Source organism: Strix uralensis, chromosome 2 (assembly GCF_047716275.1).
Source record: "Strix uralensis isolate ZFMK-TIS-50842 chromosome 2, bStrUra1, whole genome shotgun sequence".
NCBI classification, from domain to species: domain Eukaryota; kingdom Metazoa; phylum Chordata; class Aves; order Strigiformes; family Strigidae; genus Strix; species Strix uralensis.
In genome coordinates this window covers 62,938,160-62,954,184 of record NC_133973.1, presented here as the reverse complement: position 1 = coordinate 62,954,184, position 16,025 = coordinate 62,938,160, and the positions used below count along the sequence as shown (strand labels likewise).

At 36.8% G+C, this 16,025-nt stretch overlaps 1 protein-coding gene across 7 annotated transcripts in view; it reads right to left on the bottom strand.

Moving 5' to 3' along the window:
- HERC2 (HECT and RLD domain containing E3 ubiquitin protein ligase 2) overlaps positions 1-16,025 on the bottom strand; it is a 113,672-nt gene that overhangs the window by 62,419 nt on the left and 35,228 nt on the right. For all 7 annotated transcript variants that reach the window (XR_012627569.1, XM_074858981.1, XM_074858984.1 and 4 more), the window contains 19 exons: positions 14,802-14,975; positions 14,001-14,189; positions 13,202-13,353; positions 12,243-12,400; positions 11,681-11,794; positions 10,041-10,292; positions 8,903-9,096; positions 8,158-8,358; positions 7,246-7,474; positions 7,047-7,171; positions 5,548-5,726; positions 4,413-4,597; positions 3,896-4,051; positions 3,438-3,623; positions 2,396-2,566; positions 2,186-2,289; positions 1,921-2,071; positions 1,100-1,314; positions 69-201 (listed from right to left, as the gene is read on the bottom strand). Coding sequence is in view for 6 of the 7 variants with exons in the window: in XM_074858981.1 (XP_074715082.1) it covers positions 69-201; positions 1,100-1,314; positions 1,921-2,071; positions 2,186-2,289; positions 2,396-2,566; positions 3,438-3,623; positions 3,896-4,051; positions 4,413-4,597; positions 5,548-5,726; positions 7,047-7,171; positions 7,246-7,474; positions 8,158-8,358; positions 8,903-9,096; positions 10,041-10,292; positions 11,681-11,794; positions 12,243-12,400; positions 13,202-13,353; positions 14,001-14,189; positions 14,802-14,975 (3,268 nt within the window). In the remaining variant the exon portion in view is untranslated. The remainder of the gene's footprint in view (positions 1-68; positions 202-1,099; positions 1,315-1,920; positions 2,072-2,185; positions 2,290-2,395; positions 2,567-3,437; positions 3,624-3,895; positions 4,052-4,412; positions 4,598-5,547; positions 5,727-7,046; positions 7,172-7,245; positions 7,475-8,157; positions 8,359-8,902; positions 9,097-10,040; positions 10,293-11,680; positions 11,795-12,242; positions 12,401-13,201; positions 13,354-14,000; positions 14,190-14,801; positions 14,976-16,025) is intronic.

Genomic DNA, 16,025 nt, shown 5'->3' with positions numbered 1-16,025 from the left:
TCATCCATAGCAGAGTTTAAACTGGTCAAAAATGTATTCTGGGACAGCTATACCACAAGCCTACCTACCCAAATCTTCATGCTTCAGAAGACAACATAATAACAAACGTCCTACTTCTTCCACAGGATGCTCAGGAGGGAATGTGATTGGTGTTGTTAAGTGACACTGTTTACAGTATCTCTCTATTTGACACAAGAAATCCTACAAAAACACACAACAGCCTCTATTTAACTTTGTTTTTAAATACAACAAAAGGACCCAAAATACTGCAGCCAGCATTTAACACTGAATAACCTCCACAATCTGAACTAACATTCAGAACTGAGATACAACACGCTGTACGCACTATTTAATACACAGCAATTACAACCCAATACTACAAAGAATATCCTGTATCATTGTTCTTGTATGAAGAGCAACATGGCTGAATGAACAAAGCTGCTATTGCTTTTATCTCTTCCTGAGATAGCCAGGTCACCTAACACAATTTTTAATTGTCTTTTCCTGACTCATCATTATTGCTGTCCTATCCTCCCAAGGACTCATCTGGGGGTTTTTTTGATAAAGGAGCTGAACTCAAAGTATTAGAAAATCTGAAGGTATTACAGAAGACAGTGATCAATGTAAGTCTTAGGGGTTTTCATAACATCCATGATTCCAACTAGGTGAAACCTGAACCCCAAGGCACAAAGGGACTTTAAGACAAAGGCATACATGCACCTGACACACAAAATACATTTGCACTTTGACAAAGAAAACTCCATCGTAGATGAACTGAAGGTGAGCAGGGTCTGTCAATACTACTAAAACTTGACATGGGAAGTAACGCATTACTAATTTTTTTGGTAAGAATACTCTTAGGTTTTTTCATTCTCCCACTCAGTAATTTGAAAGAAAAAAATGTTGTGTTATGATAAAGTGAAATGAACAAATTTTATCCATTAGTAGTACTTAAACACTCCTTTCACAAAAAGTAATTCTGATATCACTTTTTCAATTGTTTTGCTCTAACTTTTGGAGAATTTTCACCAACAAACTGTTTCAGGCCACCACTGTCCCCCTACAGCAACATTTTTTCTGAACACAACTGAGGGCTTACCTTCACAGTGTGATCCTGAATATTATTATCTGCAATAGCTTGGAGAAAAGGTTGTGAATGGTCACTCAAAGTTAATCGATGTGTATATAGTTTTGATTTATTTGGGGTAGTGTTACCAGGTGAACTGCAATGGTCTTCATCTTTTTCCTCATTGTAACTGTAATGAATCTGACTAGTTTGCAAGCCTCCAGAAAAGATAGATGACTTCAACCATTCTAAAAGAAATAAAACAGAAATGTGTGTTCTGATGAAAGATTAAGCTATAAAGATCCAACAATTCCCTCAAAATGCATACACAGCCTCGAACAAGGTTTAGCAGCTCTTCCATTTGCTGAAACTTATTCACAGAAAAAAAAGGTTCTGCAACTAAGAAACAATTAAGTAAAAAAGCACCCATCACCTGTTTAGAGATAATAGGGCCTTAACTATTTTTCTGTGATTAATATTGAATTATACCCTCTATTCACCAAACTAAGATACCCAACAAGATAGAATCCAACACCAGATGCTTCAGGCACTCTTATTTGAACACAAATTAGTGAGATAACTGTGCTATACAGAGTCGCCTTTCTCTTCCAATATTCTACTTTGCATGTTACAAAATTCTATGTATTTAACCGTTCAAAATTATCTAATCCCCATTTAAATCTTGCTAAATTATTGGACCTTGATGAGTGTGGTAATTAATGTTGAGAATAAAGAACTTCAGAAGACAGCAAGACTAAAGAGACGCTAGTTAATTTATTTGGCGTGTGTCTTTTTCTTGCATGCTTTGACAAGTATTTATCACTTATTTAAACTCAAAATTAAGTTCTGCTTACTGGCACATTCAATTTCCAGAGGAGAAAGTGGTGTGCTCATTGCCAAGTAGGAAGCGTGCAGTCCAAGGAGAAGACCCAAATTCCTTTCTGTGTCTATTAGAGGTGATGACAAAGTACTGAGATCTGGTGTTGTAATCACTTCCTGGTCAGGCTAATTAAAAGAAATAGGAGTTCAAAGCTAGAACTGAGCTCCAACAGGAATTCTGAAAGCAAAGCAACACTTTACTTTAGAAAGCGTGTATTTATTAACATACAACATTTTTACCTCCATATACTGGCCAACACAGAAAGCATGCATTGACTCCCGTGTGTCCTCAAATTGCAAAGCAGCTTCCAAAGCAACAACTGGGTCCTCACCTGCAAACTGAGCTAAAGAAAGCATGAGGTAGTCAGTATGATATCTAAAAACTTGTTTATGCCATCCAGTTATGAAACAGAAGTAATCTGTGTCTTTAATTCAGATACTGATTCTCACCAAGTATGCTACTGCCAGTTAAAGACTGGGTTTGGAAGTCCTTTATATCATACACTTTGCCATCAATCACTGTCCAAAATCCTCCATCTTTGTTGTGGTTCTCTAGATCAGCTTTACGTATAAGTGTCACCTCCTCGTTATTTCTGCAACTCTGGCCAGTAAAAAATGAACCTACAGATATAAAACAAAAAAGAGATTTTATCAACAGAAAAACAGAAAGTAAAGTTTTTTCTAAACAGTCTTTTAACAATTGCCTTACCAAATTCTTCACTTCTGTTCAAAGGCTGCTTTGTCTTTTGATATTCTCAAAAGTCAAAATGGATATTAATATGTTCCTGTCTACCTATTATGCAATTAAATTGTCTCTAAGCTGTATTCTTTTATGCACTAATCTCCAGTGTCACACTGTCAAAGACCTAGCATTGCCCAACTATATGGCTGTTCACCTTCATCTCAGTTTGCTCTATTAGACCAGTAAGTGAATTTCCACGTAGTTTTTGCTCTCCCCAACACACTACTGTCTAGCAGTGTGACCTTTAGCTCTCTTGGGTTATGACAACCATGTTTCATTCCTCCCTCCACCAATAAAATGCTCACAGTCAGAAATGCACATTTTCTGCTTCTGTTTTCACCCCAGACACAGCTCATATTATAAAGTCTCCTGGAAAAAGAAAACTTCCTTATTTCAAAGCTTTCACGTTACTCTCCCTTTATATTATGGATAGAATTTCGTAACAAAATGCACAGATGTACTATTCACGTTTTCACTGCAACTTTTCACACTCAAAATGCAAAATGATGTGAACTACTTCTTTAAAAAGCGGCATTTGTATTCTTCTTAATGCTACATCTATACGTAACTTCCTTAAGAATTTACTGACAGAAATAAATACTGCCCTATGACTACCATATGAATTGGTTAATAAAAATTTGTACTGTAAAGTAGGATTCCCTCCTGAGAGCAGTTCATGAACGGTCACCTTTTTTATATAGTTACTGTATGAAAACATAAATAAACAATCCAGATGCTACTAGTACATACCCATTATTCCTGGCCATGCTAAATCCTCATTGTCATCCCTTTCCTTTCCAGGGGCTAAATGGTTAAATCTGTCCAGGTGTTCTAGCAGGCCAGCCAACAGAGGGATAGCACCAGCTTCCTGCATTAATCCAGCATTTTTACTGAGGAGTAGCACTATAGAAACCACCAATTCTGGAAGAAGAATGCCTAAAACACAGAAAACAGGCAAGATATTCAGATTTAATTCAAGACCTATGTTTACAGCATCACGGAAGTAAATCACCAATCAATACATTCTGCCTTCTATTATCACTTCAGCACAAAGCTCTTGCCTTCCTCATCAAATTTTCCCTCCTCTCCCATCAATCAAAAGATTAAACTGACTTTTTTTAGTCATTTAGACCTTTCAAGAACATCTACAATATAACCTTGTAATTTCGTGGAAGGGGAGGAAGGACGGACAGCAAAGAAAAACCTACCTGTTAAATCTCCATCCACAACACGAGATACTTCTGCAAAATGCCTATGACTAGTAGAAGCAATGCTGGTTGCCACAGGAAGTATATCACCAATGTGCGTGCACAGAAGAGCAGTGTATTTCTTCAGTAAAGAGCCAACACCTAAGAGGTCAGGACCTGTATAAAAAGGAGGAAGAGCACAAAAAAACTATCATCAGTCATATTTAAGAACCAGATTTCAAAAGCTGTCAAACTCTTCTGGAATGCAGCCACTCAGCACTGAATTAAGAAATTACATCTTTTTTAAATTTTTTAAAAGTTTATTATCTAGATCTTGTAACCTTCCAAAGAGAAACTTTCCTTTACAGAAAACAATTTAAAGAACCTACTTTCAAACACTTTTCAGACAGACTCAGCAACTAGGCTGATAAATGAGACAAGAAGATAAATTAAAATAAGAAACTCCTATCCTGTAAAAGAAGTATTACAGAAATACTTGGGGGGAGAGAGCGGGACTTATCTTTTTACAATAACTTACTGTATGTATTAGGGACATGCCCAATACAATCTCCTGGGTGAAGTTTACTAACAAGTAGACGCTGAAAACGGAGCAACAGGTCCAGAGAAGCGGATCTCTCTTTGCTATAATGTTCATGGTCCATGCAGGAAGAAATGCGACGAGCAACATCTTTTAGTTTGGCTATCGTCTGTGAAGCAATGTTCCTAATTGGTATAAAAGTATTGTAAAGTACTTAAAGGAAGCTGATAGCGAAGACAGTCCACAGAAACACAGGTTAAGCTTTTGCTAGAATTTCACATAAATATTTAAGAAACCTATGCAAAGTGTCTTCGTGGGATGTTCCCTTGTTTGCAACATAATACCCAAAAAGTCAATGGTTTTTGTGGAGGCATTTTGTTTAACAGGATACATAAAATACATCAAGTTTGTATTTTTTGTCATCATTCACTACAAAAACATAATCTGACAATTTTCACTGAAAGGATGCAATGAAAGTTATGGCACTATGTAGCTCAAGAGTCTCCGTACCAACTAAATGACATGGTTACCATCACAATTAAGTGAAAGAGCACAATGAATTTCTTAGTAATCTCGTAATTGCTTCCTACTACATATTAAACACTGCTGTAGCTGACAAAGAAGCTTTATTCTCAGCACCGTATTGGTCATGTCTTCACAATTCTTTCTGTGTCAAGAAATTAAAATTCAGGTTTCTTCCCCACTTCTAGCCCCAGCTAGAGTCTCCTCGAGGCAGAATATTCAGTTCTAAATAAACAGGGCAATATATTCAGTTCTAAGTAAATTTGTGCTGATTCTCATACTTTGTAAGGACAGGCTTTTGAATGTCTGTTCTGTATTTGTTACACAGACTTTCAGAGTACAGGAAGAAGTATCAAACTCCACAAAAGCAAGGCAGTAAGACTTTCTAAAATCAGGTAATTAGGTATAGAACTTTGCTCCTTAACAAACATAAAATAGCAAAACTATAGACAAGCTAGAAGAATGTCCAATATTTTGAATTCTGACAAGCTAAAATGCTAGCAGGAAACTATTTATCTGCTAACCAAAATCAGTTCTCCTTTAATTGACTAGTTCATAAAATATCTAAACAGATCTTCTGTACAAAAATAAAAGTCAAATTTGAAGTAATTACCTTAGTAACTGCTGAATTAACTGAACTAATGGTAAACTTTGTTTTCCTGCAGATTCATAGATTCCAGTATTAATAAGGTCTTTGTCCAGTGGAGTCCTGCTCCTATGAAGCGTTGATGCATTTGCTTCTTGTTCATCAATTTCTTTTTCTTTCTGTGCTTCTTTTTTTGCTTCAATATCCTAAAAAAGTAAATCAAGTTAAAGAACACGTTCAAACTGCCACTGTGATTATGATACATTTTACCTTCGAGTATTCACGATAAGATCAACATTACTTTTCCCTATGCCAGAAACGAAACAATTCCTATCAGACAAATGTGTATTGCATACTCTACAACAACCACGTGGCCACACTTTTTTTCTTTTTTTTACACAATTATAATATAAAAAGAAAGGGGGGGGAAGGTAAACAAGAGTTGAAAAAGTACAAATTCAATTTCCACCAAACTAAGTTCACTTCTCTTCTATGTATGTTTAAACATGCCAGTAACTGCTGCACAGTTCACAACTGAAGAGATGTTTACTCTGTATTTATAAAAGTAATAAATCCAGTCCACTGCAGAAGAACTTGGGTTAGATTTGCTATTGAGCTACAGTCATAGAGAACTCTATGGAAACAAATTCACTCAGGTTTTAGACAAGTAAATTAACCTGTACAGTACTGTAAGCTGCCACCTAGATCACTTTCAACATGTATCTGAAGTTGGCTCTGGCACCTCTGACTTATGCTATAACGTAAATGTGCCCTAGGAGACTTGGTTAAAAATCAAGAGTTCCTGAATGCCTTTAAATACAACAGAAAATACTAATGCTAGACTGTGCATTAAAGCAAAACTTAATACATGCATTTCCTCTGCATCATAAACCTCCCCATTTACCAACAGTAGAGAGAAATGAAGGAGAAAATATACTTGGAAAAAAAAAAACTAATGAAGAGGCAAGGGAAACGCACATTTTTGTTTTCACAGCCATACATAAATATGGCAATTTAAAGTAGTCTGTGCAGAGGATGTCCCATCTCTGAGAGGCTAATGGAGAAGACAGTACATATAGAATGTTTGTCATCAGTTGTGTAACTAGTCAGCATCTGTAGACATTAGAACCAGTCTGAAATGGAACTTATGGAAATTTGGGATGCTACGAAGAATTCATTCATCTTGAATTCATAAGCAATAAGGCTGAAATTTCTGCTTGAAAGATATGGGTGAAATCAAGAAAGTGAAGAACTCAAGAATCCCACAGACAGGTACGAAGTGCTTTGTAAAGTTATAAGCCTATTACAGAGCTTTATGAAAAAGTTTGTTACTGTTGTTAAAATCGTCACTCTAGGCAACAAAAAGAAATACCCTACTGAAAAGGAGAATATGATTCATGCTTCCATACAAACACTGGCTCAAGTTTCAGGTCAAAAGAGGATAACATCAATCCACAAACTTCAGAAAACACTCGATACATCTTCTTATTCTGTTTATACGGAACAGCAAAGTTGCCAAAACATACCTGAATTTCTGCAGTAATAGCAGCATTTAGTGCAGACTCTAAGCCTCCATCAGCCATCAAGCTGCCCACCAAGAGGTCAATCATAAATCTACGGCCTGGACTTACATTCATTTCGTTTCCTGAAACTAAGAACGGAAGAAGCTATTAATGAACTACAAAAGCAAGCACAGAACAAACAGGTTTAAATCTTAGGACCAACCTGCACTGGGTAAGAGTGCTGAGAGTGCCCTAGCCCGCTCTTCTGCTGTTGGCAGCAGCACAGACCATCCACTCTGCAGCACTGCTTGAGCGGCCGATTGCACAGTATTAAGAACACCAGCATTGCTTGCTAATGTTACCACTGTCTGTTTCAGGCTATTGAGCAGGATGCTGCCCAAACCTAAACCGAGGCATTCTGGATCCACCTGATGACTGATGGCAGCATGAAGCTGAAAAAAAGAAAGGCATGAGAAAGGCAAATTTTAATTAAAAAGAGATTGGGGGGATGGGAATCAATCCTGCAGCAATCTAGTAAATCCACTGACAAAGATACAAACTTTCATCTGTAAATTTGTAAAATTAAAGGGAAATGTGGCTTGCACATACTGAATTTAAACTAATACACAAAGATGATTAACTATATTTAACTACATCCCCTAAAACTCTGAACTAGAATAACCTAAAGAATAACCTAAACTGTTTCTAGTTTGTTATAGTATGCTAGGAAATTTGTTACCGTATGCTAGGAAAAGTAGCACATCTTCAGTGACTGTCAGACATTTTCTAAACGGAATATTCACTCTAAAAAATGCTATTTAAAATTCTTAAAAACGCTCAAAATCTCTGAGCGTATGGGCTTACTGAGTGAGTATATATCCATTTACTGAGTGAGCTTCATCCATTTACATTTTATTTCTATGGTTCATTTTTAATGAGATCCAAAAGCTCTCAAGACGACAAAAAACAACCACTAGCTGCCAAATTTCAAAGAGTAGAAAATTATATTGTACTTATTTCACTTTTTAAATCAATAAAAATATTTTAAAGCACATTAAGTCCACTGTTTTCATCCAAACAATTTACTGAAACGTTTAGCTCAACAACTGCTCAATGTGTAAGAAACTGAAGGTACCTGAAGCCTTAGAAGGTTTAATGTTGCCACTGCCATACACTCCTTTTCCTGAGGAGGGGGCCAGTCAGAGGAGCCATCCATTCCCTCTGTCACTTGTCTCAGTAACAGATCTAGCTGCTCAAATGTCATGGGGCAAACATCCACCACAAAAGGCACCCGCAACCCTATTGACCATTCTGAACATGACGACCAAGCAAAACTCTATAAACAGAAACAAAAGTTCAACAGTAATTTCCAAAACATAACATGACACTGATTAGAGATAGGAGTGTAAAGCTAACATCTGCCTTCAAACATTAGCAGAAGATGCAGAAATAATATCAGCCCATCTGTTGAAGAGAACCCTCTACTTGCATCCTTGCAAACATATAGAAAACCCCACCAATCCCAGAAAAGAACACTCTCATCACATTTTGCAAAGCTCTGTCATGCCAGTCCAGATACAACACTATTACTTTGCTGCAGGAAACACCGGGCTTGATAACTCTTTTATTGCTGTACCAGACAAAAAACCAAGAAAGGCAAATAGCTACTTCTCAGAATACCCAGCAGAGGGAAAGCTAGTCATACCTTTTTGGCAGATAAACTGCACAAGATTTGTTTTTTCCAAGCCTTCATTTATTCAGAATAAGAAAGAAGAAAACGTCATGCAAGAAGAAAAAGAGGGACTGGGATTGGTGCACTGAACTAGACTCAGTGAGAGACAAAGACAAATAGTAATTAACAATTCAAAAACAAAACTTACCTGAGCAGGCCCACAAGCAATTCCAACAATATGCTTTGTGTCTAATCCTGGGAGAGCTGCAGGCTCTGGTTTGGTGATCCGCAAAGTATCAAAATGTTGACACTGATCATTGCTTCCCCAGCTATGCACTTCACTATCTTCAGTCAGTGCTAAACAATGGGTGGATCCAGCTGCCACGTCTATCACTTTTTTCCCTGATACGAAAGTCAAATATTGAAAATATAACTTAAAGATTACAGTCATTAACAAAAAAATTATCAGAGTTAAGGAAAACTCTGCTCATTACAACCATATTTAACTATGAACACACCATGGATGTCAAGAGTCTCACCTTTGCCTTAGTAGTGGATTGGAAGAGTACAGCAAAAAAGAAAAACCAAGGAAATATTTAAAGATTTTTAAGAGACAGGTTAAGTACAAAAGTTTACAAGTTTAAAAAAATCTTCTATTTTGTATCCCTTCTACTTAGATACTTTTTCACATAAGGTTTATTAAAAGCCCTCCTCACCTATGAACAGAGACCCTAAGGTTATATTTTAGTCACAGTTCAGAAGTTACTTTCAATTAAATCATTCATCATATATGAATAACAATTTTAGGAAAGAGCAATAGAAGAGGTTTCTCTTCCTCATCCTCCCCTACAGAATCTCAGGTTTCTCACAAATGCAAAAAATAATCTTCACTCTGTTACAAACTAGTCAAAAGTATTGGCACAAACACAACTTTAATAACATTACTTGTTGCCTGTGATTTTCATTTATTCCATTCACATGCCTTAATCTAAGCACATATATATATAAAAAATATATGTATTTATTTGCAGGACAATGCAAAAATACATGCTTTAAATAAGTGTTTCTGTGAACCTAATAAAAGCAAAGCAGTAAGAATAAAGAGAGCACAAGACAAGCAGCATTTAAAGTAGTCATAACAGTGTCTCTAAGTCTGCTACAGTTTTAAAGGTATAAATGCAGAGTGATGAGAGATGTTCACTACTACCTTTTTCAATGCAACCAGCATAAAATATGGACAGAGTACATACTACCATCATTCTTAAAGTTGAGATCATTAGTGTCTGGTAAAAAGATTCCAACAACAGCAAAAAGAAATCTGAAGTATTTCCAGCTCTGATAATTACCTTTCAAGCCTTCCAGCAGTTTGGGATATCGAACATGCTCTTCCGTTCCATGCCCAAGTCTCTGATTGTCACCTTTTCCCCAGGTGTAGACCTGGCCATCTTTGGTTAAAGCAATAGAAAACTGACTCCCACAGCGTACTTTCACAATGTCCAGATCTTGAAGTTTTTCTATCAACTTAGGAGTCTTGCAACCATCACTGCCTCCTCTTCCCAGTTTTCCATAATCTCCATCACCCCAAGACCACACTTGGCCTTTAAATCAAGAGAAAAATAACAAAATATATTGCATTGCTTTTTCATGTAATGAAGTTACCTGTTTTGATAAGCAAGTTCCTAAAAATCTGAGATTCTATAACAAGCACAATTTTCAAACTGTAATTTAAGAAGAGTTATGAATTTCTAATTGTTCGTGAAAATAAGGAAGAAAAAGATTTGAAAAGTTTTCATGTTCATAAAACATAAAAAGTATAACACAACATGCTCTGAAAATTCATCAGTGTACAGAAAGTCCCTCTTAGAAACATATGAAGTATAGGATTTACTGTGAATCAAGCCTGTAGTATGATCTTTAGTTAAAAACGGCCTTCTTTTATTACAAGGTGTTAATTATAAGAACTTGCAAAAATCTTTTTCCACGTTAAATGGCCAAATTGTCTGCAAAACCCGTTTTCTTAACTTTCAGTTCTTGTCATTCAACCATTTCACAAAATGAAATTAAAAGTGCCATTGTCTACCATGTTCTTTTGAAATACACTACTAAATCTAAGCCCTGATGTAGGAACTTAGAAATTGTCAAGTCATTCTGTATGTGCATTAAATAAAAATATGGTTCAAGAATGGTAAAACCATGCATGTCCAAAAAGAAAGTCTTGTTTTACATTCCGATGCATTTATGTTCCCTACTTGCATAAGCTAGTCTCTAAGGCACTCTGATAAGCAATGGAAGCACGCAAGAAGGAGACCAAGAGGAAAAAAAAGGAAAATTAAAATCTGTGTTTCCATTTCCTGGATGAGCAAATCTTTCAGCTTTTAAAATACTGCACATCACCATAACCAGCTATATTTTAAAAGAACAACTAGCTTACAAGAACTATCTGCTTTCTAAGGGATAACTCTGGGGCTTAACCTCACACAGTGAAATTCAGGTTTTGAATCTGTCTCACCCTGGCAACCTCACTCAAGGATGCAGGAAGCAGAATTTCAATAAAGCCTCTCTTTGGCACTTCACATAGGTTAACACAGACAACTCTCCTACTCAAAATTCTGGCTGTTGTGACAACATGAGTTATTTGCACTTATATGATAATTAAATTTAGACATATATGTACATATACATAGTATTTTGTGTGTATATTATACATTTACATGAGAATTTTAAATATATATACAATAAACTAAAATATATATTTGCATATTCATAACAAATATATTGCATATCCATGCGTGGAACTATATCTGCATACATTATATGCACAACGCATGAATGCACGTACATTATTTCCGCAAAAGGAATTTCACCTTCCAACTCTTACAGAAGTCAAGCCACTAGAAATAAGTATATTTGCAGTATAAATATCTTCAGAATGAAAGGAAGAAAAGGTAAGCTTACTTAAAGTGCGAAGTTATATTTTGCTACTAACCATTTTCAGTAACTGCAAGAGTCTGAGCATCTCCACTCCCACAGGACACATCAATGACTTTGAGTCCTTTCAGCCCTGTGACCAGCATTGGGATGGTCTGATCTTCACTGGAACCTTCAAAACAAAGTAGTTTTGTGAGAAGCAAAATCAAGAAAGCCTGGTAGGTTCTTTTGTTTGGCTTTTTTTGCTTGCTTTTGGGTGTTTTGTTGTGTGGGGGTGGGGGGGAAGTTGGTTTGGTTTTGTTTTCAGATTTGAGCATCATGACTAAGCTCTCATATGGCTTCTTAGGTAACTAATATGGACTTAACCCATGAGATAGTCTTTGCTTCACAAGGAAGGTAACAGAGAACAGTGCAGATTTTTCTTCTCCATTCAATTGCTTATTTTCACACAACTCATAGAAATTTAGTGGTTTTGAGATGATCCCTCCTGTAATTATTTCAATTCATGTGAAACCACATATGGTTCTCAAATCAGCTTTAGGTAAGTCAAATAAAAGATAATTTGAGACAGGCACTAAACAATTCTTTGACAAAGAACTTTAAGGTGTCAAGTAACATACCATGACCAAGCCTGCCATAGTTTCCTCGCCCCCATGTATATAGCTCTCCTTCAGCAGTAATGGCTGCACTATAGGTGCTTCCACATGCAATATGAACAACATGTTTCCCAGCTTGCTTTCCAGATAAAGCAGATATCATCTTCGGTTCCTCCAGAGGACTATTTAAAGAGAAGGTGACATATTTCACAAAAGGTGATTTCATAAGCAGATAATAAAATCTGTGACATACTTGTCAAAAGACAATTGCTGCAATTCTACCTGCAAACCTTATTACTAGTCTGAAGTATCAAGATATAAATAGAGCTATAAGCTAAAAATTACATTCAGATTGTTCAACAACATAAAAAACACTGAAAGAGTGTCTGAACTATGACTTCTATTTCCAATTAAATTAATGCAGTATTTTTAAAAAATTATTTGTCCATTATAAACACAGATTATCTTTAATTACTATATCTGAACAATTAATTTCATGACACTGCTAACCCTTGTATAGTAACTCCCTTGCTTTATAGGGAATTCTGGGGGAAGACACTTAAAACCTTCAAAATATATTGATGTACACCCCCTATAGAATACCCCTGTAGAAGAGTGCTCCTACACAAAAGCAGGACAGTAATGTTATTGTTGAACACAAGGGAAAAAAGGAATGATATATGCAACATGACTGCACAGGAAATGATGACCTCACTCCAACAGCTGATTCAATGTTTTGTGTTGTGGATTCATAAAACCATGCAACCACTACTACAGCCTCTATCTACAAGTATTCAGAAAGTAGCATTAATACAGAACTGGGAATATTACAAGCAGAGAAAATATGCAGGGAGAATGCAGCTTTTGTTCAATAACAGAGACGAATGGCAAATGCTGTATGTGCTTATATACACAACAAAGTAGTTTTTTCTATGAATTCAGAACACTGGCAAATAAATGTTATGATTATTTTTATTACATACACTGTATCCCCATGGCCTAGTCTTCCACCATCTCCACAACCCCAAGAGAAAACTTCACCATTTGCTGACAAAGCAAGATAGTGATGCCCATCTGAATGTGCCGCTATCTTCACAATATTTCTGGAAACTAGACTCTGTACCAGCTGTGGTCCCTGTGAACCAAACAAAAGTAATACACTTACAAAAACTGCTTAAATTTTCCATCATTTGCCTATATACAGAATAACTAGGTACAGTTTTCCTAACGCTTTATCAAAACTGTGAGCTCAAATTAATGAGGTGAAGGTATAAAAAAAAAGATCAAATCGACTATTTGAGTCTGACAAAAACAATGCCTTGAAGTTATTTTGTTCCCATCTCTGTAAGGTCTTCCGTACTTAAAAAATGGTATTTACCTTAATCTTACAGGAAATGTTAGTGACAAGTGTTCCTGTTACAGTACAGTTTTGTTTGAGAAACTACGCAGTGTGGGCACTGTGTTACATCACTTTAGTAAAATCTATTTTTATCTGCCAATTTCTGAAGTTGTCACCAAGGCCAGAGTACCAATGAAAACAATTATCATTGCATTCATAACCTCTAGCCTGACAGAAATTACAGAAGCCAGATGTATTTCATCAAATCAATACAAGAGATCAAAATCAGTATTTCTGAAAGGTCAAAAACAACATAGAAGCCCATAAAAATCAGCATGTCTCCATCTACTCTTCCAAGATAATGTAAATAAAGGAGCAGACTTATCCTATGAAGTAATACAGAAGAGAACACATTTTTAAAAACATGTAAAAAAAGCTCTCACCAGAGTATCACTGTTGTACGCTTGTGTATAAACTCGTCCGTTCCTAGATAATATTAGAAAACGTTTCTCTGCACATGCAATCTGCACAACGCCAAGATTGGCAAGTCCTTCACATTGAATTGGACCACTCACATTAGCATAATATTTCCAACCTATTAAACCCCAAGCAATGACCTCTTGCAGAGATCCCTAGAAAATAAGAAATTCTGTAAGTACTGATTTTGAAATACCTATTTAATAAAATGCATAGAGCAGATCATTTTTTAAACCTTTACATGCCAAATATACTCAAATCTGTGATAGTCATTACTGCCAGCAGCCAATAAAGCTTACCTATTAGAAGATATCAAAAATAAAGACTTGCATGCATCATATTCAGTTTAGTCTGGTACTGAACAAGGTATAAATATCTACAGTAAGTGTTCAGAAATCTTTCAAGTTGGGAAGTTTAACATTCACTTTTTTCTTTTTTTTTTAATATATCAGATCCCAAACATTTGTGAAGTCCAGTCTTGAGCATTATAAACACAGGGAACAGCTCAAAATATGGCAGAATTAGCCATAGCGTTGTGATAAGAAAGAATGGTTCACAAACCATAGCATTTACTCCAAGGTTGACTGAGAGAGCGCTGATGCAATAAAAAGATACCCAAGTAAGACAAATTCAGGCAACTCAAGGTTACCTTGTGAAAATCAAAAGGAAATTTGAAGAATCTTAGGGGTCATCTTTCCTTCCAAACTGACAATCAGTTACTCTTTTAGAAAAAATATCTTACTAAATTTGATGTTGCAAACAGTTACCTTATGAGATGTAGGAGAGCTACACTGTGGAGGCATACATGGGGTGGCTAGACGATCTAAATGGGCCATGATCACTACAGCTGTTTGTCTCAGATCAATCGCTAGCTCATTGTCCTGCGGTAAAGTCAGATACCTTAAAAAACTTTCATTTGGACTCAGAGGGTAAGTCAGGAGCTAGAAAAGAAACAAGCAGTCAGAAGAGTATTCAAGGTATTACTATGCCACTACACATACAGATACACAACTTATTTTAGACTTGTCAACCAAGTGCAAGGTCCTACACCTGGGTCAGGGCAATCCCAAGCAAAAATACAGGCTGGGTGAAGAGTGGATTGAGAGCAGCCCTGGAGAGAAGGACTTGGTTGGAAAACTGACTATAAACCAGCAATATAAGCTCACAGCCCAGAAAGCCAACTGCATCCTGGGCTGCATCAAAAGAAGTGTGGCCAGCAGGTCAAGGGAGGTGATTCTCCCCCTCTACTCTGCTCAGGTGAGACCCCACCTGAAGTACTGTGTCCAGCTCTGGGGCTCCCAACATAAGGACATGGACCTGTTGGAAAGGGGCCAGAAGAGGCCACAAAGATGATCAGGGGGCTGGAACACCTTCCCTGTGAGAACAGGCTGAGAGAGTTGTGGTTGTTCAGCCTGGAGAAAGGAAAGCTCCAGGGACACCTTATAGTGGCCTTCCAGTACTTAAAGGGGGTCCTAAAGGAAAAATGAGAAGGGACTCATTATCAGGGAGTGTAGGGATAGGACAAGGGGTAACAGTTTTAAACTGAAAGACGGTAGATTTAGGTTACATATAAGGAAGAAATTCTTCACTGTGAGGGTGGTGAAACACTGGAACAGGTTGCCCAGAGAGGTTGTGGATGCTCCCTCCCTGGAAGTGTTCCAGGCCACATTGAACGGGTCTTTGAGCAACCTGGTCTAGTGGAAGGTGTCCCTGCCCCTGGCAGGGGGTTGGAACTAGATGATCTTTAAGGTCCCTTCCAACCCAAACCATTCTATGACTCTGTCTGCACAAGTTTAAGAAAAACCGAATTAACTCTGCACATCCTTTTTCTTAGTAGAGGAAAATTCCAAACACACATGTTGAGAAAATACAGTCAGATTGTGAATATAATAGAAAGTTAGAAGCATAATACAACTGATCCACTGTTTTGTCAACCTCAGTAATAATCTCCAAGAGTCATAGTTCAATTAACTTCAGACACAACTAAATAA